Source organism: Excalfactoria chinensis, chromosome 15 (assembly GCF_039878825.1).
Source record: "Excalfactoria chinensis isolate bCotChi1 chromosome 15, bCotChi1.hap2, whole genome shotgun sequence".
Lineage (NCBI taxonomy): Eukaryota > Metazoa > Chordata > Aves > Galliformes > Phasianidae > Excalfactoria > Excalfactoria chinensis.
The window spans coordinates 434,996-462,079 of NC_092839.1; the positions used below are offsets into that span (position 1 = coordinate 434,996).

At 48.2% G+C, this 27,084-nt stretch overlaps 1 protein-coding gene across 16 annotated transcripts in view; it reads left to right on the forward strand.

Annotated features, from left to right (window-relative positions):
- The window catches only part of DLGAP4 (DLG associated protein 4), a 150,652-nt gene that overhangs the window by 118,949 nt on the left and 4,619 nt on the right, over positions 1–27,084 (forward strand). For 14 of the 16 annotated variants that reach the window (XM_072350513.1, XM_072350502.1, XM_072350501.1 and 11 more), the window contains 3 exons: positions 23,524–23,885; positions 25,270–25,361; positions 25,789–26,198. In XM_072350513.1, the coding sequence (XP_072206614.1) occupies positions 23,524–23,885; positions 25,270–25,361; positions 25,789–26,198 (864 nt within the window). Of the gene's footprint in view, positions 1–23,082; positions 23,886–25,269; positions 25,362–25,788; positions 26,199–27,084 lie in introns of all 16 variants that reach the window. The other 2 variants (XM_072350515.1, XM_072350516.1) reach the window with 1 other exon arrangement.

Consider the following 27,084-nt stretch of genomic DNA (forward strand, 5'->3'; position numbering starts at 1 on the left):
CCTGTCAATTACTATGGCTCCAACCACAAAAGAGCTTTCTTGTTCTAATTGGCCTCCTCCTGTTCGGATTCCGTTGTGTTGCTCTGTCGCCATGGAGACGATCGTGATGTCACATGCTATGGCATCACAGGGAAGTGGCTGGGAGGCAGTTGGTAACGTTCACCCTCGCCCCAGTAGTCCTATTGACTACTGGTGGGAGGGGAGTGCGGGAGAGCTCCATAGGGCTCAGGAATGATACACAGCTTTTAAACAAGGCCAGGCTGCTGTTGCTTCGGGAGAGACACAAAGGCAGAGGTAACATAACTGCTTTCTCCAGGCTGTATGTCTGTTGCGTTGAGCATGCTTTAATAATGATAATATGGCAGGAAGCCCAAAATCTCCAGCTATCTCAGCGCTTCACTTGAGCCCTGTTAGCAAATGTTTGTGATGCCAAAACCCAAGTACCCCCTTGGCTGCATTCCAGCGGTGCTATGGTAGGCCTGGGCTGGTTAACAGGTACACCGAGCTCATCTCCATTGCTCTGATATCGGTCTGAAATGCTGACGTGGCTGTCAGAGCGACTTTTCTAAGGGTCTCTGTAGCTTTCCATCACTTCTGAGACAGCAGCTTCCATCGTGGCGTTACTTCAGTGCGCTGTGGTGTAGCAGGGTGCTGAGAACTATGCAGTGAGATCATGAAGGCCGACAGGATTTGACTTGTACGTCCTCATGAGCTCAGTGGAGACAGCAATGTAGTGGAGAATCAGGCTTCTTTCATGGCTCAGTTCTGTCTTTTGCCAAAATACTGGGAACTTGCATCTCATTTCCTGGAATGCCATGACTCATCACTGCTAAGACAATGTTTGAGAATGTGTTCTGGTTTCTACAGTGTCCGCCACGTGTTTGTCCCTAGCTTTATCCATTTGCTGTAAGCTGTCAGGCTGAGCACGTGGCACAATGTACTGTCTTGGGCTGTAACGACCTCCTCAAATATTCAGTAGTCTCCTCTTGGTTAATGGAAAGCAGGACTCAATGCTTGACCTGGCAAGCAGATAGCTAATGGCTTTCAGCTATTCTTCATCCTTAATAAGGGGCCTTGTCCCTGCTGCCACAGAAGCACGTTGCCTGTAACTTTTCTCTTTGTGTTGTTCTGCTGTTAGAGAGGAGGGATGCGGATTTCCCTGGCCATGGGGTGTGTGTGGAGCTCTGGGATGAGAGCAGGGTGCTCCCATGCTGCTGTGCACAGGGACCTGGAGCTCTGCACCTGCAGCAGCTCCTTGGGCTGTGCTGGGCTCTAAGCTCTCAGGGCCGGTACTTGCTTGGCAAGCACAGTAGTACATCTCCCTCGTGCTTTGCTTGCTTTAAGCAGCCCTTGTGTTTAGGCCAAAGGGATACAATTTCATGTAAGATGGAAGCTAAAACAAGCTGACTTTTTCAGTGTGAGAAATTTCTGGCTGTTTTCCTGAAGGGATTGAAACTGTTTTCCAACCATTTTGCTGACAGATGCCTTTTTTCTCATTTACTTTTTGAATTGCTGGCCTTTAAGATGAAAGGCTGAAGCACAAAGGCAGTGTCCTTCACTCTTAAAGGAACCCTGTAAGAGCCCTATGGGGGGGCCGGCGGGGGAAGGATTGTGGACAATAGGCCAAATGCATTTGCATTCACGTTAATTCATAGTGGTTGATCTTAGTGCAGATGGCTGTCTGGCTAGCTTGGTTACCAGCTGAGAAGGGTGGGGGGTGTTCTCACCTGACATAGGTCAGGTGTGACCTGCTGGCTGTGAGCAGCTTTACTGAGGATACCTGACTGTTTAAAAAAAAAAAAAAACCTTATCTGGAGGGAGTGTCAAACTAGGAGGGAATGGATGCTTAAAAAGTCGAAGATGAAAATTGCTGAAGACCGAAGTTTGCAGGAAGATGGATGTCACTGAGGAAAAAATGTTAATAGTTCATCTGTAATTATGTCTAGTCTGTATTTTTAGTGTGCTTCCAGTTGTGTGTGTGGAAAGCTACCTCATCTCTGGGAAGGATAAGACAGTTTCCCTTACATACAGCAAAACAGCAGTACCAAAGTATTTGGAGATTTCCATTAAAGGCTATGAATGGATCACTTACTAGCAGGAAATTGGTTCTTTCATTACACATGGTCTTGTCTAAGCAGCTATCCCTACACATTCCTCCATTGTGTGATTGAGTGGCTAAGAAATGGCTTCTTCCTCCAGAATAAGGCTGTGTGTGGTGTACCTTATCCTCCAGACTTGTTTTTGCCCTAGGGAGTTACCTGTGGATGAGTCCATGATCTAATATTCTCAGTTGCTTTGTTCTTATGCCAGCGATGACTTCTGGCTCACTTGAATACCAAATATACATCAGATAATCTGACCACTAGATAAATTCCACTGCTGAGTTCTCAATAATCCATTATATGTAGCCAGTTTGAAGTGTGTGATGTAGGCTGCTTTTGAGTCCCCGTCTTTCACAAATATGAAGCACCTAACTGATGTCGTGATCCTTTGGGAGCCAGCTTGGAACCTCTTCTTTCCCTGTCTATGCAACAGGTAACTTGTGCCAGTGGGAAAGGGCTCTGTCCAGCTCTGGAACAGACTAAAGAGGAGCAGCTCTCACGAGTGACAAATCTGTGTTGCATACTTTCTGATAGGTTCCTCTATGGCTGCTGTCACACCGCCAAAGGAAAACTAGGTCAGCATTGAGCTGCTTTGGAGAGCAAGGGGCTGGCAGGAAAGGCAGACACCAGTGCTCCAGGCTTCTTTGTGGTCTGCAGCCTCTCCTCTGTTCCCAGTGGCAGGTCTATGCTGACCACCTTGGGCTTCAGGTATTTTAACCTGTTTGCATTCTGCGATTTCCTCCTCCTGTGCCAAACCCTTTCTACTCAATACTTGCAGTTTTCTCAAATGTTACACCCCGGGCTGGATTGGCTGGCATGTAAACCAACTGATGTACTGCAGGAGGGAAAACAGATGCCAGCCGGAGTAGGTGGAGCAGTTGAGGATAGGGCCAGAAGCAAGTTAACATTCTGCAAATGTCTGTGTTCTCTGAAATGTAGGCACAGGGGCACCTATCTGCCACTCAGATAAGTTTAAAAAGATGCTTGCCAAGGTGATTGCTGACAAGATGGTAAGCAGTTTCCAGGCTTAAGAGGAAGTAATGGGCTACTGGCATCTTTTGCAAAGAAAACCCTGCAGAATGTATCTCATGTATTAAAGAGCAGTGGTGTTCCTGTCTGAAAGATAACATAATGAAAATTGCTACAGGTTTGGGTATCTTTCCAGCACTGAAGTTTCAGGCATCATTTCAGCAGCAGTAGGTTAAGGGTTGTGACACCAAGTGCTTGTTCAGATTGCAAGTCAACAGATCGTGCTGTGAGCCAGGGCCTGGAGATGAAAATCAAATCACCTTGTGTGATCTCTGATAAAGTCTTTTAAACTAGAGCTGCCTGATCCTGTAGCAGTAGTGGTCAAAGGCAAACAGAGCACCTGTGGATCTCCCATGGAGATGGGGGTTGACAAGGCATGGATTTGTGCTCAAAGCAGACTTGCAGAGAAAAGCAGATGATGCAGAGCTGTCAGATGCTCTCAAGAAGATGGCTAAAAGTGGAATCATTTAAGCAAATCTGCAAGCCCCAGGATAGGCCATCGTGCTTTGGAGTGGTAGGGTAGGACTTATGTTTTGTGATGTGTCTTCACTGCTTGTTAACAGCTGGTCAGTGAGTGGTGTGAGATAAGGGAGTCCTTCCCTCTGCTTAAAAGCAAAACACATTGACAGCCTTATCTGTTCTTTTCCAGTCCCTCACTAGAAGGAAAATAACTACTGAGCCTAGGTCTGTACTTACCTGGACTCTTTTCACTTGCGTTGAGCACTGCTTGCAGTAAAGTGTCATGTGCAGGGCAGGCATAAAGGAGGCAGGGGTAGGACTGTGCTGTTTCAGTCCTCAAGTTCTCCTGGTCTAGCCTGTAATTACTCACTTCAAGGATGTGAATCAGTTATGTGTCAGTGGAATTTGCTTTATTTATTTATTTTTAAGTCTTTCTGCCCAAATCACAGTGCAGTGCTGAGTAAGGGTAGGATGGTGTGGATATAGAATAAGGATAAGTAAGGATAGGATGGGTGGACAGTGCTGTTGGCTGCGCTGTGTGGTGTGGACTGCAGCTGGAAGCTGAACTGCCAGTTTGCCTCAGTGCTGCTGATCCTGCCTGGTGCCAAAGCCTCTTTGTGGGGTTGGAAGAAACAAGTCTGAAAACCTGCAGGCCTGGCTGCAGGCAGCATAACCTCCCCCAGCACCCGTCCCCATGAGCTGCAGAACTCTTGGAAGTCTTTGTCCAGATTTTCCAAATCTTTGTCATTTTCCTGGAGAGAATATTATGCAGGAGATGCCTGTGCATGCCCTGCTGTGGCACGGACAGAACTGTGGTCGTATATTTAGTCTACTTACTGCACAGGGTTGCTTTGAGCTATTAGTAGCCTTAATTTAAAGGGACAGTAGGTGCTGTTTGGTCTCCAGTACTGAGGTTCTCTGAGCCTGTTCATCTGTACAGCAGCTGATTCATGCTGGGCTCAGCTCTGCTCTGATTGACTGTGACAGATTCTGGCTGTGGTGACAGAGCGTGTCACGTGCAGGGAAGTCTGTGACTGGGGAGTGCTGATGGCCATTCTCAGCTTGGTTAGCTTGTCCCACTGGGTACTGTTACCTTGTGGTGTGTGGTGGTGGGGATCAGAGCTAAGGTTTCTATGTATACAGCCGTGAATGTAGGAAATAGTCCAGCAGGATCTACAAAACTTTGCATGCTCAGCAGTGGAACTCGTACATATGTGAGCTTTGTGTCTGCAGTTTGCACTTGGTCCTGTCTTTACCACTTGGTCTTGTCTTTACCTTTACTCTTTAATTACATTTTTTTTCCTCTTCTGAATAAGATGTATGAGTAGCTTTTGTACTGGCTTCATGGCAAAATCCCTTTGACAGAACAAAGGAGTGATTTTCCATGGTAAGGAATCTGTCATTAGGAGGTCAGATGTCTCTGGTGTCTCAGGGAAGTGGGGTGCTTGTTGATGCACCAGAGCTGGTACTTCTTAATCCAGCAGGTACCAAGGCACAGCAAATGGGGCTGCTCTTCTCCAGGTCCCTGCTCTGAGTGCTGTAATCCCAGATGTGCTCATGCTCTGTGCTGTGGTAGCTGAACTCTCCATGTTTCCTTACAGTGTTCATATTTGTTACCTTGCATCCGTTGCTCACCATATTATTACACTCTGTGGAACCCACCAGCTCCGAGTGGAACTGGGATGCGGAGGGGGGTTGGTGGGAGGCCATAACCTCATAGGGAAGCTTTTGCTTAGCTGTGTTTGTGGGCTCTTTGAAGTGCAGTCACCCTCCAGAGTTTCACATTGTGCTTTCTGTTTCACTCCTGAGTTCAGTTTGTCACCTTTCCCTTCTCTGGCACCTTCAGAGAACCAACAGGTCAGCTTTCCTCTCTGCTAAGGGCCTGGATGCTCAAGGTGGCAGTGGGACCTCCCAGGCTGTGGGTTGGTTGTCCTACGTGGTAAGTCAGACTGCATGTTAGCTTTGAAATTTCAGAAGCAATTGTTCCATGTCATTGCTCTCACATATGTATCGAATAGAACTGAGTAGTAATGTGCAGGGCATACGTATGCTATATGCGAGATCAAAAGGGAGTGTTGGAACTTTAAAGACAAAAAGCTTCAGGACATTAATGTGCAAGAGCTCATTCTGGTGGGGACAGCTGATTACAACAACGAAAAAGGTTCTCTAGTTAGTCAGACTTCTGAGAGTTTGCTCTAATAACATTCTGGGTTTGAGAACAGCACAATTCACCTAACCAAGACCATCTCTAGCTTTAAATGTTATCTTCCTGCGCTCTCAGTATTGAGTGTGGTGTAGGCAGGGAGGTGGCTGCTCCTGGAACCTGGCTGGACAAGGAGAGGGTGGGATGTCCTGGAACGCAGCTTCCTGAGTAAAGAAGTTGCACTCTAATCACGTGAGAAATCCAATGTCTGTGCAGGTTATTACTGTGTCAAACATTTCCCTTAAGTCATGCCCTGGCTTGAACATCACTGCACAAGCAAGCCAAGTGAAAGGATGGGTCAGGGTCCTTAGACTTCAGTTGATTGATTCAGGAGTTGTTAGCTTGGTGGATGGTGCTACTGGACCTTCCAGTGATTTATTTTACTGTGCCTTCCAGAAATAGTGCTGTGCCTGGGCAGCTCAGCATCCCCAGAACTTGGGTGCTTGATGTTTTTGTGCTAGACCTTCCTTCTCATTTGAAATATGTGTTGGAGCTGGATCTGGTTGTTTCCTTCTGCACTGCCACAGCATGTGAGCTCTCTCCTTTAATTTTAGACAGCGAGCATTTCTAAAGCTGTCACTTACACAGAACAGTCCTGGGGGAGAGACCAAGCATACCAGAGATGTGTGTCCTGTAGGAATGTGGGTTTTGGAGGCTGTGCTGTTTTTCAGTTGTGTCTGATCTTGTCAGCAAAAGTGGTACTTAAATAACAGAATACTAATAATTGTACTGCAGATTACCCACAGTCTGCTTGCTTTCCTGGCCTAGAGAAGCCACATATCAGGTGGATATTTACCTTTTTGCTACCTGATCAACTGTCTGTTAAGTGCTGTAGGCCTGTGTCACATGGCTGTCTGTGACCACATGATGTCTGGACATGTTTAAAGAGGTCACTGAGCATGGTGGGGAATAGGTAGCAACTGTAAGAAGGAAGTTGGTAGAAAAAGGGCTTTGACCTTCTGGGCTGCTTTTATAGCCCTGCTTGTCTTCCAGCCTTGACTCTGGCTGCTGACCTTTAGGTGTGCAGCCATGCTGCTCTTGTTGCAGTGGACGGAGAGGCTTGACGGAGCTCATGTTCTCTATTGTGCTGTCCATCTAATGCAGTGCTTTGTAGGTCTCACGTGTGCAGTTCCTGGCCTTTGTGTCCATCTCAAACTAATGCTTGCTGTGGGAACTTATATGGCAGATGCTTTCCCTAATGTTGCTCAGGTGCCTTGCTTTCTTGGTGCCCATGTGAACAGTTTGCAGCTTTTTCAAGTGTTCAGATAATGACTTCCTGGTAAGAAGCCTGCTAAGGTAGGCAAATCATGTTGAAATCAGACCATGTCCTGGCATAAATTCTCTCAGCATGAAGGCCTGCTGTGTAAGGTGACTCACTTCTGTTGTTACACCCTTTCCCCAGGGATAAGGCATCCCTGTGATGGGAAGCAGCTGAGGGAGCTGGCCCAGGTTGCACTGGACTTTATGGCAGTTGAGTCAGATATCTTATCAATTAATGTAATTAACAGTTTGCCATAGGATTACCTCCTTGAGCTGCCCTCCCGGTTATGTCTACAGTTGGAGAGGACAGTCCTGTGGTACCCAGAGTTACTTCGCAAACTCTTCCAGGTGTCTTGCAGCATAAGTTGCTGATGTTGCAGTGATGGAAATCTACTGATGAAGATGATGCAATCTGCTGGAAGCTTGCAGTTAAATAACCCTACAAATACTCTGCTGCTCCCTGTTACAGCCACCTCGTCGTCATGTTCCCACAATTAGATAACTGGCCATGCATCTGTTTACAAAGCGGTATCCCAAATAACTTGTTACTGTTTTGTTCCCCACAGCTGTGCTGTGCATCTTGGTTACAGATGAAAAAAATAGAAGAACTGAATCTCTGTTGCTGTAAGGGGAGGGCTGGACTTTTCACCCATCAGTGCTTCAATGCAGCGTTGTTTTCAGTCCCTTGGAATTTGGGCTTGTTGGGGTGAAGCTTGTCTGCTGTCATCTCACAGGCATCTTACGTCTTCTGGAAGTCTGGGCCGGAAACTGAACAGTTTTACAGTGCTGCCTGAAGTTGGGATTCACTCTGGTTGTGTTATCAGCCCTAATGTGCAGGGGGTGGCCAGTTGTGCAGGAAGGGCTCTCCTGGCTGCATTTTGGCACATCCCTGGCAGTCAGCAGGAGGATGATCCTTCTGCAGCTGGGTGCTGGGATCCCCATGAAACAGGCAGAGTCCTGTGTGCGGTGGGAGTGGGAGAAAGCGGATCCCAAGGCAGCCTCATGTACTGGTTGCTGAAGAGGAGCAGCTTTTTGGGCCCTCCTTGATTTTAAGGACACCTCAACCTCATGTGCTGGGGATTAACATCACAGCCACGGCTTGAGCAAGTGGGGAAGTATCCAGCATGTCACCAGATAGGCTTCTCTCTTCTACTCACACGGGACACCTAAAAACTAAGGGCACATATTTGGTGTTTTCCCATCTCTTTACTTAGCACAGGGCTATTAATTTCAGAAGCATTGTAGTTGTTTTGGTCTTTGGAAGACTGGTGGTGACTTGTCTGGTATCTCTTCCTCTGGAAGCGTGGCTTTGTTTTCTAAACAATGTGAATGTTTTTGAAGGTGCTTTGTAAGAAAATGTAGAAGAAAGGACAGATTCTTGTGTTTCCCAGTCCAATATCACTGGCCTCAGAAGTGACCCTGAGCAACTCAAGGGTGGTGTCAGAGTGCTGGGGATGTGGAGCACTGCAGTGTGTGTGCTGAAGGCCTGGGCTGGGGTTTGGTCCTGGTTCAGCCTGCGATGATGGCAGCCTCCTTCTGCCCTCGCACTGTGCCCATCTCTCATAGAGGTGTTACTTGTGTCTCACCTTGACCCAAACTTACTGTGCACACAAAACAAAAAATTATGTTCTAGGTGGCTACATGATGACATCTTGCTTTCTATGGACACTAGAGGTGAAAGCACTTGCTGGACTAACCTCAGAGAGCCTGACCTGGTACCAGTCTATACTGGGGCTTGTCTTGTAATAGCTACAGTATAGCTCTGAGCTCAGAGATCCTTTTGAGCTAGAGAGGGCAAAGGCTGAGCTGAGGGGAAAGCACACATCAGAATACTGGTGTTTCACATGGAAGAGTGCAGCTGCTACTGTGAGTTTTGTTCTACAGCCAGTGTTGCTGTTTGACAATTGGCATGAAGTGGCTGATTAAATACAGTGATTTTCCTCTTGTCCCATAATTGTGCCCTGGCCAAGAGCAGGGAAATAGCCAAGCCAAGAAATAACTCCAACCTTGGGCAGTCCTCAGAGCGTCTGCTCTGTCTCTGCTTTTCAGGGAGATGGAGAGGTGGGGTTGTTTGCTGTGCTGCTCAGTGCTCCCTTTGGTGTCTTTGTGAGAGCAAGGTCAGGCCAACACTTGGTGCTTCTGCAGAGCTGGCTCCTTAGCCAGGAAAATCCACACTGGTTTTCTTGCAGGTATTTTCATCCTTGATTGGTGAGGAAGTCTCCACAAGTAGCAGTTTGTGCAGCTTACTCCACTCTTGCAGGAAGACTCTCCTTGTACTGTACGCTTTTGAGTTGTCTCTACCTTTGTATTCCAACAGCTGTCTGAATGCTCCAGCTTTGCCAGGTGGAATCACAGAGTTGTTGTGAATGAGTCCCAACACCTCTCTGCCAGTATCTCTGGTATCCTCCAAGGGGCTGGTGACACAGCTGTTTGGTATAATTGGGACTCAGAAGACCCCTGCAAAAAGGCCCTTATCTACTGTCTAGAACTTCAAACTTGGCAAATCCCTGGTATAAGAAGCAGGGCTGTAGCTGCTTATGTTAGTTTTGGTGTTTGACCTGCACCTTGTGTCAAACTGAATACCATAGGTCTTGTGTTTTTTGCCCCGGTACCATTTCTGTTATTGCTGAAGTTGTTTTGTAATTGACAAAAGGCTTCTGTGTGTGTTTGGAGCAGGGCTTCACAACCAAAGAAGAAAAAACCCTGCTGATGTTTCTGCTGCCTGGGACAAGCGCAGATGGCTGAGACAGCTCTGTGAAACCAGTGTGCATGCTGGAAGGGGAAGCTAAAGATGGGTAGGAGAGAGGAGCATTTTGGATAGAACACTTTTGAGGCCATTCCATCCTTCTAGATGAGTCTCCCTGGATAGCTGCTGACATCTGTTTACAGCTCTTCTCACAGAACAGCTGGAGGAATCTTTCAGAGCCTTCCCTGAAGGCTTGTGCAGCTCTGGGTAGTCAGGGGAGTGCTAATGAGGTCACATAGCTGTGGCTGAGTAAGGAGAGACTTCTTCCAAAAACATCTCTGGTAAACTGCCTTCCACTGGAACAACTTCACAACTGTCAGACTCAAGTTCATTCACATCACCTTCCTTAAGCTACTCTAAACCAGTGCTTGCTGTCTTCTTCCAGACCAGCCAGAGTAACCTCTCCCTTTGGTCCTGTGATCAGGAAAAACAGAGTGCCAGTGCTGGCAGCTTTACTTGAGGAAGCTTTAATTGATCTACTAGTTGATGTTTCAGCCTTGCAGGTGGCGTCCCTGCAGCAAGTGTGTTGAATAACAGCCATAAGATTCCTGAGAGTGTGATCTGGATGGTGTTTGCTTTGTAGTGGGAGCTATGCAAGAAGTGGGTTGAAAGGGGGTGGAAATTGAGTGGAATGAAGTCCCAAGTAGAAAACAGGGCTTGAACTGGGAAAAGCAATGTAGGGAAGCCCGTAAGTCTTGCAGCATATAGCTTTCAAGATGGGAAAGCAGTGTGGGGCAGCTGAGCAGGTTCCTGAGAGCAGCTGGTTGTGCTGCACTGACATGGAACGCTTCTGCTTAGGACTGGGTTCTATTGCAAACCCTCCCTTGGAGGTCAGGGAGTCATCATGTCTAATACCAAACTCCTGAATACACCATGGCGGACAAGATGGAGTGAGAAGCAACATAACTAAGTGTTGTTCAGATTTGTTGCCTAGTAACTGAATCTGGTAAATTGATGTGGTAGGACTGTTAGCCTCTCCTTTGCATCCTTTTTCTAGTTAAAAGCCTTCAAAGTGCTTTCTGGTGAGTTCTGCAAGCCAAACGACCAGGCTGATGTTGATGTGGGTATTGCATGTATGACTGCAGACCTTCCTCCTGCTTCCCATACTTGTGGTAGAAATGCAGCGGTCTGGGCTCTCAGCTTAAAAGATTGCAGGAACTCTTCAAGGCTGTCGGATGGGAACCTGGGGGCTTGGAACCTCTGGTAAAAAGCAAGGCTTGTCAATGGCTTGAAGCTGTTTAGGTCAGAGTTAGCTCAGATGTGCTTGGAAAAGACTCAGTTGGTACCCGAGGTTTGTTGTGCTCTTTCATTTTGGAGCTTAGAACAGTGGTTTCTTTGTATCATTGTCTCCTTGATTACCAAAATGAGAGTTCCAGAAAGTTTAGTCCTGATATCTCCTCCCTTTGGAAGGGTGGCAGAACAGAGCATTGCCCTGGGAGTGTTTGTGATACTTGAAATTCCTGGGAAATCACAGTTGAGGACTCTAGGCCTGTAGGAGAGCAGTGTAAGTGAAGTCGGGACATTCTGTACTGTCTCTGCCTCCTCTGTGCCTAGAGAGTGAGACAGAAGTGGTGTTAGAACTCAAGTCAGCTCAGCTTTGTTGCAACATGGTAGTTCATAAAGGAGCATGCTGAAAACCAAGTGATGATAACAGCTGTGCTTTCAGAAGCTTTCTAATACCTTATCCAAAAGGATTAGAAGGTCGAGTTATTTTCTTAATTGCCTGCTGTTACTTTGAGGACTGACTTGGTCTCTTCAGATCAGGTGAGGGTTGTGCAGTATTGCCAGTTCTGGTTGGAGCAACAGCTAATTGCTCTCAAATTTAATGCTAATGGTGAAGGAGCAACCTGATTATAGAGGAAGCCTTTTCTGCATGTTCATGTTATTTATCTTTTAACTAATGCCGTATTGGGCTGTGAATTAGAATATGGACTAGTTTTCTCAACCTGTAAAGCTTGTCCTGTGCTTCAGCTGTCAGAAGTTTCCCAGCAACTTTGACTTTGATTCTTCGGTATTAGCATAATGTTGCCACATCTCGGTTTGTATATTCTTAAGGCAGGAAACAGCTTCAATTGAATCTAAATATTAGAACCTGTTGAGATGATTATAGCTTTGTCGATGTAAATCTTGAGTGCTGGCTGCCTGGCAGCATATTTCTGAGCAAGGAGACCCTCCTGGCTAATGCTTGGACTTTTCTCAGGGTAGGTAAGCAGAAGTGTATCCTGATGCCTTTCCCCATCTTCCTCACGCAGAGACTGTTGCATTGTTGTCTGCTTGTCTGCTGACACATTGCTTTCCCTGCCCCTGTGGGTACAGGGTGTGGTTTGTTTGGAGCTTACAAAGAATTAATTCCCAGTCTCTGGGTGTGGGGGGAGTTTTTTCCATAATGTTCTGGCAAAACCATCTGCTGCTTTTCTGGTGGCATCACTGAATAGCTGCCATAGCCTAAAACAGCTGAAATTTCATCTTGTGTGAGCGGGTGCCACCAGGTCCTCTTCTGGGGCTGAGTAACAGTTGGAACCTCGTAACTGAATGCTGTGGTGAAGTCTTGAGACTGAATAAAGCAATGGAGGATTTGATTCTCCTCTTGCCTCAGGGTTTCTCTCCAGCAATGGTGACAATTCCTACCTGTTCTGTCTGCTGTCTGAGGTAGGCTGGAGGACTGCTGCTCCTGGTAGTGAAGCCATCCCCAAGGTAGTCGTGTTTATACCAGGGGAGCAAACGAGCCTGGATGTTGCTGTCATCAGTGCAGCCCTGTTCCAGTTATCACAGTCTGCTGACAAGCTGCTGGCTGCCATCAGCATTCTAAGCACCCTCTTGGCTAGTTCTTCTGTGAACAGTGTTTAAGTGGTGCACTTAAAATAATGGCAACCCATCCCCACTGATTCTGAAGCTGCCTGCTGGTGGGACCAAGGCAGAATGACAAGGGGGGAAGGTTTCAAGATCGAAGGAGGTAGATTTAGGTTAGATACAAGAGACTTCTACAGTGAGGGTGGTGAGGTGCTGGAGCAGGTTGTTCAGAGATGTGGATGCCCCATCCTGGGAGACTTTAAGGTGAGCCTGGATCAGGCCCTGGAAAACCTGATGGAGCCATGGTGTCCTTGTGCGCTGCAGGGGAGTTGGGCTAGATGACTTTTAAACGTCCCTTTCAACTCTAGAGCTTCTGTGATTTATGGTGGGACTGGAGAGTGTTCACTCAGCCAAACAGGAGATGCATGGGAAGTACTGCAGAATAGCTGTGCTATTGGTAATGTGCCAGTGGATAAATCCCTCTGAGCAGACAAGCAGTTGGGTTGTTGCACTTGGTGCTCAACGTGTACAGTACAGCTTATTGCCTGTACTTTAAAAGCTTGCAGTGCTTCTCATTTGACATGGGAATAAATGCTTCAGAATGACTTTTTTTGTGTGTGCTTGAGAGGTCAGCAAGTGCTAAAATAAGTCTGAGCTGTTGAGCTTTGACATGGACAGGAGCAGACTTGGGTTACCAAGCAGTCCTGCATGGGTTTTTAGCCATATGTTTTTTCACTGGGTGTGACTTTGAGGAGGTGTTAAGATTCCCTGGATTCCTACAGTGGCATAGTTGAAAGCATCTGCAATGCAATCCTCTGATTGAGGGTGGTGTGGTATCGCATAAAGCAAAGTGATGGCAAATGGAAAGGAATATTTCATGTGATGCATAATTAGCTTGTGGGACCTACTTCTGCAGGATATTCTAGAAACTGCTAGCTTGGAGGAAAAACTAATAAAACCTGCTTTCTCAAACGCAGAAGATTAATGCTAATACTCTTGCTCCACTTAGAAGTGGCTATAGCAGGAGATAAACAGAGGATGCTCATTGATTTCTTATTAGAACAGTGTCTCTATTAAATGCCTGATGCTGATCAGTGCAGCTTGACACTCCATGGTGCATCAATTGCTCTTGCAGCAGTAGGTAAACTGACAGTGATGGATTAACATCCCCAGTGGAGAAGGGAAACAGCCTGCAACATTGTGGCACTGGCTAATGACTTGTGTCCGGTTCACATATGTGCCCCTAATTAATGTGTGCTGCCTTGGTGTCTCTATACAAAAATTACAGGGGGAGGGGTGCTGAACACAGAGACACTCCAGCATGGTTGGTGCTCTGTGTAATGCCACAGCAGCCAGCCCAGAACAGCACTCCTTGGAGTGCCTCTGGCTGTCTCATCTGTGGCCTTGGGTGTCCTGTGCAGCTCTTACTCTTCAGAAGGCCTCTCTAATGCCTTTGGAGCTGCTGAGCCAAAGCTGCCCCAGATAAAAGCTGTCGTGGGAGGTCTGCACTAACATTCTTCTAGCTCTTCAGTGAAGGAATCATCATTTCTGGATCACTGCAGTATTCCTGTTCAAGAAAGGAGGAATGGAGCCCACAGCGAGCACTGTTCCTGAAGAATATCCCTTTTGGGACATAGGGCTCCAGATGTGTTGAGTCACTTTCTCTCCTGTTTTGCTAGCAGATCATTGTGGTCTCTGATCTCCTGGCTGGTGGTGTCAGTGCTGAGATCTGTGTCTGATCTGCACTGACACTCACTGTGTGGACACAGCTCAGGTTCTGCTTTGGGGCAGACACTCCGGCATGCTGGGGCTGCCACTGGTGCCAGGAGGTGAGTGTGAGTGCACAGCCATCCTGTGCTGGGTGACACAGTCAGCCCCGTGGTGTGGCAGTGCTGCTCTCCCAGGCACGGGTGTCTGTGTCAGTGTGCTCTCCAGCTGCTTCTGCGTCCTCTGGCCAAAAGCAAGCAAGAAAAGCAGTGTGTCTGAGTGTGGCTTCAAAGCTGCACTGAGCCTCTGCCCCTGTGAGATTCCCACACTTGGTTTTAAGAACAAGCAAACAAAAACCAACGTGCTACAGGCCTAGGACTACGCTTGGTCTTCTGTAGCTGCTTGTTCTGCAGACAGGGAGTTGGCTGCTGTGTAACTGCAGTGCTGCGGCGAGGGGGCACAACTGAAGCAGGAGCAGGGATGGAAGGTGGGTCTGCAGATATGGGTTGCTCAGCCCTTCCTCGTACAAGTGATGCTCCAGGCCCTTCATCATCTTTGTGGCTCTCTGCTGGACTCTTTCCAGGAGATCCCTGTCATTTTTATACTGGGGAGCCTGGAGCTGCTCATAATATTCCAGGTAGGGGAGGCCAACCTGACTGTGCAGGTGGAGCCATGGCAGAAGGGCCTGCAGGGCAGAATGAGCAGCGGAAGGAATCAGATGGGGTTGCCCACTGCCCAGCCCCTATCAGACCAGCTGGCAGCATGGATACTTGGTCACCCCATGCTGCTGCCCAAGAGTTTGTCTAGGCTCCAGTGACAGTTTTTAAGGCTTTTGCCGCTTATTAGTGAATTAACAGCTTGAAAATAAAAAATATTCCTTTATGCTGCTACTCTGCCTGCTGGGTTGGAGTCCTGCCTGAGTCCACAATACAGATGGTGTGCTTGCTGAGCGCAGGGCTGTGGAGCAGGGTGGAGCTGCGCATAGCTGCTCTTGCTTTAAAAACCCGTGCTGAAATGACTTCGGGAGGGTGGGGAGAATTTAGTGTCACTTGGAGTACAAATAGAAGCCCCAGTAACAGTTGTTGCAGATGGGTCTGGGAGTGTCTATGGCTTGCATTCTCTGCAGCATGTGTTGTCCTCACAGTAACATTAACTGCGCCCAGAAAGGAGAAGATGACCAGATGGGTCAGAAGCCCAGCTGTGGGAGATGCTGTATTTTTAAACCCTGTCATTCTTGGGCAGTGTCATCCGATGCCTCATGCTTCTCCTTAAAACTGTGACCTTCTGAAAGGCTGCCTTTTAAGAAAGGGAAGGAGGAAAAGCTGCTGTGCCCTCCCAGTGTAGCAGATTTCATTGTATAAGTGTTTACTGTAACTTCTGAGTTTTGCTACAATGTTTGAATAGGAGCATCTCCAAAATGCTCTCACCTGGCATGCTGAAGAATCCAAGGCTCCTCTAGTGGTCACAGCCTTTCTTTCCCTGGGTGAACTTTCCATCTCCCTCTGCAGAGCTCGAGGCCTGGACGTCCGATCTACAGTGGCCATTGAAGTGCCTTGCAGTCCTGAGTGGCAGCGCTGTGCCCTCCTGCCTGTCCATGCCTCACTTTATGTAGCCCCTGGCTCAGCATCACAGCCCCCCTTGACTGTGAACTCATACTTCTCACATTTGGGGCATCTTGGGCACAAATGAGCAGCGTTGTAATGGTTGCACAGGCCGTTTTGGATGAAGGCTGTACCGTTAGTCAAGAAATACATAGCTATTTGAGGACAGCCCTTGGGTTTTGTATTTGCATGGTATGGAGGAGCTCTTACTGTGGCTGTACTACTTTGAAGTTGCTCCCTTGCATTCAAGGTCCTTTTCCTGCAGATGTCCAGTTCTTTTGTTTCCATAATACTTAGGAACTTCGTGTACCAAGCAATGGACAAATAAATGCAAGGCAGTCACTTGTGTCTTAATAACAGGCAGCAGATGAATAAATATGCCAGCTTAGCCCTGGAAACATGCAAGAGTGCTGTGACCAAGATGGGTACTGAACCAGAAGCAGCAGGTGCTGCTTTTCTGCTTGCTTGACCAGCAACTATTTTCCCAGCTAGGAGGCAAAGATCTGTTTGCATGTGACTTTGTAATGTTGTAGCACTTAGAAGCGTGGCAGCACTTATTGCTTAGTGATGAGGAGACAACTGTTAGCTGCTTTGGCTGACTCATAGCTAGGCTTTAAAGAAGTGGATGTTTCTCTTGCCTTTAAGTAGGTAGTTATTCTGGCAAAGAAATGTCAGGCTGAAATGGAGAAGTCTACTTGCAGGCCCTGGGCAGCAGGAGGCAGTGATGTGGGTCAGGTGTGTCTGGTATGATGGTGGGTGCTCCTGGGAAAGCCTGTGCGATGTGTGGGAAGAACAGCCCTGTTAGTAAAGGCACCTTCATCTAATGCATGCTCATCTCGCAGGTGAATTACTGCTGTTGATGTAAGGTGGAAACAGTCAGTTCCCCTATCTGCAGACCCACCTTCCATCCCTGTTCCTGCTTCGGTTGTGTTCTTTGGCATTGTGATGCTGTCACATCAGGCTGGGTGTGCTAGTGAAGCTGGTACTGTGTCCCAGGGCTGGCTAAAAGGGATGCTCAATGCCTTGGCACGGATGGGACAGTGCACACCAGCCCCAGGCGTCACTGTGTCTGTCTGGAAAGTAAGTATCTGTCTTCAGAATGGTGGTGTTGATGGTAGGAGGGGAAGCGGTGACACAGACAGTAGTGTAGCAATGGCTGCCTTTTTGTGGCTGTCATTGCATGTGTGCAAGCAAACTGCTTGGCGTGCTGCTCTACTTGCAGAGCTGTGCTTTGCCTAGGTTCTGAGGATGAGGAAGTTGACAGGAGAGGAATGAGAGCTTGGATTTCTTTGGCCTCCTTCAGAACAACATGCAATGCTTTGTGCAGCAGGAGCATTGTGTGTGTGGGCTCGAGTGGGAGGTGTATTGCGTACTTGGTGGTGCTCCCTGGCATCTGCGTGGTTGGAAGCCCAGAGCTGTTACAGTGAGCAAAGTTGGAGGGGTTGGCTGGCTGCTGAAGATATTGGTTTTGATTTTCTGAGAGCTTCAGAGGGCCTGGGCTGGTCACACCATAGGGCTTGAGAGGCACGTTCAGTTTCCATGGAAGCAACACAGGCTGGAGTGCAGCGAGGGCAGGCAGCTGTCCTGATGGGGGCAGAAGGGCTGCAAAGCTCTGCAGGCCCTCAGCTCCATCATCACTGTCAGCAGCTCGCTTCCCTGTCAGGCACTTCCTTTGCCCTGTAGTGTGGAGATTTTTTCCTTTTTTCAAAGTTTGCTACTATTAAAATGGAAAACTGAAAATTGGAGTACGAATCTGTAGCACTTCCACAAGCGGTCTCTTTAAAGCAGTCACTTAAGTTTGCTTTTCAGGAGTATGTTTTTGTTTAACCAAGGTTTAGTGAAATTGAAAGTAGGGGATGCAAAGAATGCCTGTCTTGTCTAGATGGAAACATTTTCTTGTTGGTTAATAACGTGGGTAGATGAATTTATCACTGTAAGTATCTTCACCCTCAGCTGGCAAGTTGCCTTTATCAATGGGTGGAACCCGACTGTCTCAATGGGCAAACAATTCCTTGGCTCATAATCTGGCAGGGGTGATGGAGAAGTCTTTAAACCAGGATTGGTGTGAGAGGGGGACATCATTAGGAGCACTGAGTTTGTGCCAAGAGATATGTACTAATGTGTGCATGCTTGAGATGGAATGAATGAGCTTTGGTCCTTCCGAAACTGATATCAATGACACTCACGTGCCTGGGGTGCTGGGCTAGTGGGCTGTCAGCTGTTGGAGAGCAATAGCAAAGCAGGTGGTGGTGGAAAGATCTAGGTTTATGGCCATCACCATAAGGGATGATACAAGGAGAGAACTTCTGGGTAGTGATGATTAAGGCAGTGCATTGCAAAGCAATGTGGTATGTGTCTGCTATTGATCACCTACCCAGGGTGATGGCACGGTTGACCTACTCTGTAGGGGGAAATTTCTGGAACAGTTGCCTTCATCCTCTCCTCAACCACAAACTGCTGTGACAAAGAAGTCTGGGATATTCCTAAAGCGTATGAAAGATAACTCTGTGTTGCAAGTACCAAGCGAGCCAGCTAGGAAAAATGCCTTCCTAGACGTGTTTTAGAATAGAGGAGGTCTTGTGGGAGCTGTGACAGCAGGTGGCTGTCTTGGCTGGGAAGATGGTGAAATAGATCAGTACACGATTTTTGCTGAATGGAAAAAGGGCTCTTTTATGCATGTCAGCAGCAAGAAGGGATCTAAAGGAAGCACTGGACTGATATTTATGAAGGCGATCACTTAAGAGGTAGGCGTGAGGAAAAGGTGGGGGTCCCTTCTGTCTGAACTATTGTTCAGTTGTGTTGTCTGCAGTAGCAATTGTTAGTGGGAATCGTTTTTTCTTGGACATCCTACAAACAAGGCATCCTGCGGGTCTTTAGAGCTTCGGTCCTGTGTTGTGCCGTGCAAGTTCATGAAGATCGGCGGTTAGGCTGTTTGGAATGTGACTGTTCTGGTATCATTTACTATTAAAAGCTACCTGTAAATATGTCCCGTAAACAAGCCTGGAGACATGTGACCAAAGTGCAGCTTAGGGCTGTTCTTGTTCCTGCTGCATTATTATTGGGAAGTTTCATTTAAGAGGCAAAGGAGTTTGTCTTGTACCAGGAGAGATTATTTTGGAGTGCGTGGCCTTATGCAAGGGGAAGGTATGTCATTTCTTTAGGTCTTTCCATGGATGATGTGTAGGGCACAGAAGTGGTTAGCAGTCTGAGCTCTGCTAATGCACCTCACCTTCACAACTTGTGACTTGGAGCTTTTAATTTAATAAAATTGAGAATGGCTTAAATAGGTCTTTAAAGCCATGAGGATGACAAGGAATACTGCTTGTCTATGTTAAATCAACCAGAGCAACAAAATAATTGCACTCTGTGCTAGACACACACCAGACAGCAATTACAGTGTTTAAATCTAAAACCAAATACCTTGGCTATGATCTTGGCAGTGCTGCAGGTACTGTGCAGGTAAGTTCAGCTTGCTCGTGTTTGAACAGGGGCCTCTCAAGGCGGTGCTGGATTTAATATTCTTTTTTGACTCCTGTGCTTTAGTCCTTCAAGAAGCAATTGCCCAGTTCAGAAGGAGAGGGTGAGGATCACAGTATGCTCAACTGGCTCGAGGGTCAGAGCAGCCCTCCAGGTTAACGCTCTGAAAGTGAAGCTCTTTTGCCTGAAGTCAAGTTGGTGGGTGTTGCCCTAATCCCTGCCAGCAGCAGGTCATGCCGTGTGGAAGATGCTAGTTTTGAAACATGCTGCTTTCTAAAAGCAATAATGCAAAGAAGGCTATAAGCAGACAGCACTCCCCTGGCCCATCAGTCATCCACAGCAGCTGTAAATTCTGATGACTGTAGGAGATCCTACAGGTGGGAAGGTTCTGGTGCTGCAGAGCTGGGGGCTTAAGCAAAGCTTCCCCATTTCCACAGTGTTGGTTGATGTTCACAAATTTCAGTGGTGCTGCACACTACAGGCAAACGGTGGAGTAAAATGTATACCTGCTCCACTGCCCCCATGGGATGTAACGTGGGCTGCAGCTCCACGTTACATCACAAACTGAACTAGAAGTGCAGTAGGCTGTGACCTGCATTGGATCAGGAGCTGCTCGCTGCTGGGAACAACTGGTGGCATGAGGGCATGCTGCCCGCTTGGTTGGTTCATCACATTTCCCCCACAGAAATAGCACAATGCACTTGGTTTCCTCAGGACTTCTTATCTCTTCCCATGGACACAAGAAACACTGAAATTTCATATTTGCACTGAGGGAGAAGGGCTGCCTGTTACAGGTCGGTTTACCCTGAATGGTTTTTGGAGCCCATTTTAGGTTAGGTTTAGATTTGTTGTGGTTTCTGGCTTTGCAGTGAAAAGTCCCTGTCTTATGATTGCAGAGGGCATCAGTGGGATTACTTTGGAACTGCGCTCATCAAAGCACTCTTAGTTATTCAAGGTTCCAGATCTTCCTGCATTCCCTCTGTTTGTGTGGGCTTTTAGAGCAGTAGACTCTTAAGAAATCACAGGCAGCTCTTTGACCACAGGTTGGTCAATGAGGGCATTTTGTTGCTGCACAGTGGGGTTCCCTTTTAGCGAAAATCTGTGCTCTTCAGCTGAGCAGGACACCACAAAAGCATCTGCTGGAATGTGAAGTTGCTGCTTTGCTCTGCATACGCAGCACTGCAAACAGCGTTATTGCTTGTAAGCACAACTGACCCTAAGCACCACCTGTCTTCCCTAGGAAATGTGCCTTTTTCTGTCCCTGCTGATGTGCTCCCCCCCCCTTGTTTTGCCTAGCTGCAGTATTCGATATCAGATAGCTGCTGATTTACTTTCCTAATTACAGTACAGCCCTGTGGGCATAAACAGCAGCTGGGAAACCCGAGCTGTGCTGCTTGTAAACACAGCAGCAGAAGTGCCAAAGCAGTCCCATCAGCTCTGCCCCACATGGCGTGATTTCCCCAGGCCTCACTGCTGGTTGGCAGGGGGCATGCTGGGGCCGGGCACAGTGCTAAGATGGTGTTCCTGTATCAGGAAAGCCTTGATGAGGTGCCTAGGCAGACTCCTTACCTGTGGGGGGCTCCATGGCTCCCTTTTCCCTGCCCAGGAGAGCCACTCCTGACCATGCTTACATGAGAAGTGCTTCACCCATCTAGCATAGTGACTGGGTAGGTGTAGCCAAAACCTGTCCTGAAAGGTTTGAGCAGGTGAACATCTGTAACAAGTGAAGTTCTAACTTAATCAGATCTGCAGTGTGCTCAAGGAGGTGTTGGGAGATGTGCAACAAGGAACTTGGGGAAAGAGGCAGCAGTTACGTGGTGTGTGGTGCTCTGACCTCCTGGTTCCTATGTCTGCACAGTGCTGGGATGCGTTGCTGTGGGCAGAGACCAGCTCCATACTGCAGTGCAGCCTGTGCAAGTACTGCTATTGAATCTGGTACCTCTGCTGAACTCAGCATCCCAGTTTCAAGGTTGACTTGCTTGGAGATACTAAATGGTTCTGATCTGGTGCTGCTCTGAGCGTGTCCTGCTGCTGTCCTGGAGTGTGAGCTTGTGCCCTGCAAAGGATGGGAGTGGTCTGGGGTGAGCAGGATGGAAGTGAATGCTGGTGCTGTTACAGTCAGCAGCTGGCAGTGCCCTGGCAGGACGGCAGCGCGCTGTTAATGTGACTGAACAAGTATTGGCTAAAGGATGTGTGTAGCTGTGTTTTGGCATGTAAATCTGACAAGTTGCCACACTTGTCTGACATTTTAGGATATCACCGTGGGTGGCTTTTCAAGTGCTGAATATGTTCCTGTTCTGGCGGGACATACAGCAGCTGCAGGCTTGGGATGTCCTGAGCAGTTTACACAGCTTGTGTCACCGTAAGGAATAGCAGGAGCAGGTCAAGCTGAAAAACTGCCCAGTTGTCACACAAAATAGCTTGTCCAGGTGTTTCTCAGCTGTGTGCTTCCCAGCTGGATAGCCCTCGTGGCTGCAGGAGGGACCTGTATCAGAAGGGAGTGTGAGTTGTGGGGTGAGCTGGCAGGAGAGGTTCTGTTCTGGTGGCCTCCAGGTCTCCACTCACTCCATACTCAGTCTGTGCATTCGAGCAGATCAGAACTGGTACTGATTCACCTTCCTGAGCTTCTCTGCGGGCTCCATTCTCCTGCAGCAGTGGGGCCATTACAGCGCTCCACAGCAGCTTTAGCTACGCAGACACTTCTGGGAGCATGGGTCTCCTCCTCATAAACCCTTTTTTTTTAGCTCTTTCTTTGAAATGGAGCTTCTAGCCATTAATAAAGGTACATGTGGACTGTGTAAATAGCCCATGGTGCACAATGCATTGCTGAGCAGTTTGTCTGCTGGTGGTATGGCCACGTTGCTGGGGACATGGTGGCACACAGGGATATTTCTAGGGAGAAAAAAGGAGGAGCTGTGAGACTCAGTTGCCTGAAACAACCCTTCCCATGCGGGTACCCAGGTGTAGTGGAAGAATGGTTTGGGATGGCATAGGACTTGCTAGACCAAAGACAGGACAAGGGCAGGGTTTGGGTGACTGAGAGAGGAATAAAACTGAGGTGAAGAGGAGTAAGGGAATGAAAGGGTGCAGGTGTGTGTAGTGAGGTGGCTGCTTGCAAGCTTTGTCCTGCCCAGCACAGCCTGTACTGTTCATATGGAAGTCCTTACCTGGGTGAGGGCTCAGTGCTCCCCACAGCATGGGGTGAGGCTGCAGGGGGCTGCAGCAGACCCAGAGGACAGGGTCCTCGTGTCCGGGGCAGTGCCTGTTGTGATCACTAGGGAAGGGCATCCCCATTGAACCAGTGAGTAGGGGATGCAGGCTGGGAGCAGGGCAAGTGGGTCTGTAAGGGCAGCTCTTGGGCTGAGAGCACAAGGGCTCTGTTTGTGTGTGACAGTCTGTACTGCAGCTGGGGAAGTCTGGCTTGTGTCCCCAGACTCTAAGGAGCCCAAAGTCCGGAGACAGGCAGAGGGGAGAACCTATCTTGGTGAGGCCATTGCTAATGTCTTTTTGACATTGTGAGCCTGTGTGCGTATATATGTATGTAGTGGCTGTGTGTGTATCCCTGTTGCCATGTGGAGCAGCACAGCCTCACCTCTCAAGCTATTGGATCTGGAGTGATGTATTTTCCTGTCATGTACAGCAGCTAGATTTTTATATTCTTACTATCAACATCTAATACATTTTATGGCTTCTTTCCATTTTTTATAGGAAAAAACACCACCCTGGTCCAGAAAGTTGTCAACTGATGGGACAAAGAGCTGAGACACTTGGCTGTACTAGGACTCTAAAACCTAGGGCATAGACAAAAAGAGTTCCCCCAGCGTGGAGACTTAACGCCTGCCAAACCTTGTAGCAGTCCTGGGAGGCTTCTCTGTACCTCTTCTCCGTTACTAGCCTTTCACACATCATGGTGTTTCTTTTAACTTCTTTTGCAAGCTAGCTCTAGCTCTGCCTTCCGCTTCCCATTATGCTGTGGTTTGGGTTACTCAGTATGAGCTGCTGGCTGTAAGCTGTTTCTGCATTTCTGCCTCCAGCTTCTGGTTGGAGGCTCCTCTTGGATGTTGTGACTGACCTGCTTTTTCTTTCTTTTACTGTACTCTCTCTGTCCGCCTCTTCTGTTCTCCGTTCTCCCCACCTCCATCGCTGCAGGTTCATCATGCCTAGTGGCATATAAAAAGACTCCACCTCCTGTCCCACCTCGGACCACATCAAAGCCGTTCATCTCTGTCACTGTGCAGAGCAGTACTGAATCGGCGCAGGACACCTACCTGGACAGCCAGGACCACAAGAGCGAGGTGACCAGCCAGTCGGGACTAAGCAACTCTTCAGACAGTTTAGACAGCACCAGGACACCCAGCGTGACGAGGGGCAGCATCGTGACTCCAGCAAGAGACACTCCAGAACTACCACAGAAAAATGCAACTTTGAAAAGCGACAAGGGGACTCTGACGAGTGAAGAGCCTAAAGTGGAAAACATCCCCAAAAGGAAGCTGTCATCTATAGGAATACAAGTACGGACCAGTTCATTGTTCTTTGTGTCCTAAGGAATGTCCTTAGCCCATCTATTTAGCATGTGTGTTTTGTGTGACCAGGTGTTCATCTGAACCCACTTAGAATAGCTTGTTATACTAACTTCCGTGTTCCCAGGGGGGAGATAGGGCAGATGCTTTCTGTAACAGACCTGATAGTTTAATTTGAAACGTTTCATAAATCAGTGGGTCTCTCTAAAGAGGCGTTCTGGTGCTGTTAAACCTGCGCTGATCCTGTGCTCTGCTCACCCTCCTCAGCGTCATTCTGTTCCTTGCCCTTTGTGGTTCTTGGGACAACTTTCTTCTGAGTGATGGGCCCCCCTTCTTGCCATCTGTGCAGTGTGGGCTGCTGCAGTGTGACTTGCAGAGCTCTAGGCAGATGGGAGCACTTCTTGGTGGCCTCTGCTCCCCTGGGCTGGCTGGTTGTGCCAGTAGGTTGCTGCTATTCCTGCTGGAAGCATTTAACTCTGTGAAAACTAATGGAGATGAGTTGTTTGTACTGTAGGCAAGTGAGAGCCCACAGAGTAGCATAAACCTATGCTTTGTCCAGCAAATACTGTCAGCTGCAATTGCACTCCTTGTGAGCCGATTTCCCAGGTACAGGTGGCTGCTCCCTGAAAACAGCAATTCTGGCCCAAACTGCTGGCTTAGTGTTGCAAGTTATAAACTGCAGACAAGAACACGTGCACTTCGGCATGTCCAGATCACAAGCTGGGCTTTGCAGGTCACTGTGTGTGTGCTGAACAAGTTCTCCATGGCTTTACACTGGGATTAGATGGCCAGTTAAGTACACAGCACAGCAAAGGCTTCTCTGTGTGACTGGTGGGACAAAGCATGTGTTAAGGGCCATGAGCAAGAAAAGTTGCATTGGAGAGGCTGACATCATTCCTCTTTTCCTGAGTTGGTTCCTGTGCCACCTGCCCACCACCTGGATTTCCTTCCTGAAACCTTCTAAGTCTTCTGTCCAGGGCTGTGGAGAGTGTCAGCCCTGGGGAAGAGGAAGTCGGGCTTTTCTGTCAGTCTTAATTGGATTGTGAAGCTCGTGGCCTTTGCCCATGTCAGGTGCCACGTGCAGCTGCTCCCCTGGGGACATGCAGCCCTTCCCCAGCCAGTGCCATGCAAACAGCAGATGGCAGAGCCGGGTGCGCTCAGAGCAGGTGCCTGGCAGCAGCCCAGTGGGGTACAGTCCTGATGCTCAAGTGGAGGCAAACCCGTGCAGCAGCCTGGCACCTCTCCTGGCACAACTCTGCAGTTGTTGTGTGGTGTCTGCATGCCGTGTGTGTGTGCACCTCTCCTGTCTACTAACGTGAATTCTAGCAGCAAGTTCTTGTGTCTGTTTTTGTCTGTATTTCTTTTGTTTAATAAGGTTGACTGCCTTCAGCCAGTGGTCAAAGAGGAGCCTCCTCCACCAGTCACCAAATTCCAGTCCATCGGGGTTCAGGTAGAAGACGAGTGGCGGTAAGTGACAGACTCAGGCTTTTGTAATTCTTATTCCTTTCTTCTAAATTGCTCTTGTCCCCATTTCTGCTCAGACCACCTCCCTCCCCTTTTTTGTTCTAATGCAAATGGTGTTGTGTGGGGCCCATGGATAGCTTTTCCTCCACAGCACACACCTGCTGCAAACAGACAAATCAATGGGAGTTTGAAACAGAATAGTCCAAGATGTAATTAGAATTATGCATCAGCCCTCTCGTCTGAATGGCCTATTGCAGTAAGCAGGCAACCTTACGATTTTGTCTGTCTGAATGTGTAGTGTGTTTGTGTGTGAGAAGGTGAAGAGAAGGCTCAACTGCAGGCATAATAAACAAGTGTCTTTAACGGTTAGTGTGTGCAACCAGACAGGTTGAATTCTGCTGTTTAATATGTTTGGGTTTGATCTCTCTAGAAACAGCCACTCTCGCAGTATGTCCTCCAAACAGGATACAGACTCTGACACGCAGGAGCCCAGTAACTCTAGCTGTAAATCATCTGAGAGAAACGTTGCTGAGTGCCCCCAACACAACAACTCTGTTGGTGTTGATACCAGTACCAGGCAACCAGCCAAGCCCTCACAGATTAAGAGAAACCTCTCCTATGGAGATAACACTGACCCAGCCCTGGAGCCCTCCTCTCTCCCTCCTCCTGACCCTTGGCTTGAGACATCATCTGCCTCGCCATCGGAACCCACACAGCCAGGAGCCTGCCGGCGGGACGGGTTCTGGTTTCTGAAGCTACTGCAGGCAGAAACAGAACGGTTAGAGGGCTGGTGCCGCCAGATGGACCAGGAGACCAAAGAGAACAATCTCTCTGAAGAAGGTAGGTGCCGCCAGCCTCTAGATACAATGCTGGAGCAGTCCAGTAGCTCCTCCTTTGAGAAGGAATTAAAGCAGAGTACTGGATTCGCTTCCTGTAGTTAGATTGCTGATTGCCCACAGGGTGACAGTGGAATCTGGAGGGGTGGGTATGCAACAAGTTGTCCTTGGGAAGGACAGGAAGGGATAAGGCAACTTGTTTTAGCAAATGGGGTAAGAAATAATACAGTCGAAGACTTCAGAAGTTGCCATCATCTGCTGAGAAGTCAAAGCAGCTAAAAGCCTGACTAGATTGCTTTCAGAGAGGCTGTGAGAGCTTTCTTCCTGGCCAATCTGTTTTAATTAATGTACAAGGAAAGGTTTACTTGGTGGTGGGGTAGAAGGCACCATGAGCGCATGCCTGTGTGACCTGGCTTGTCTTCATAGCAAAGAGGAGGTTTCTTCACAGGGGAACATCTCACTGAATTCCTCAAAGTACACCAGAGTCACATACATGAGAAACACGAGGGTGCCTGATTTTACTGGGCTCAGTCACAGTTGGACTTGTTCCATTATTTTCAAATGAGTTGGCAAATACTCTGCTGCTTACAGTGGTAATCATGCCTGGGTGTGTACTGAGTGACAGAACCAAGTAACTAGGCTGCAGGTAGCACAATATCTGGGGCCTGTTAGTACCCAAGGAAGGTGAAATGGTGGTGAGATTTAGTTACAGCTTACTGCCACTGCTGGGAGTGGGTACAACTCTAATCGTATCGCACTGCAATGCTGCACTGGTCCCTGAGCTGGACAGGCAGTGCTGGGGCCCTGCACACTTCAGAGGGATAGAGCGTGTCGTGTTGCCCTTGCTCTGCCTGTGGTAGCTGTACCTTGGTATGAAGAGGCACAGACTG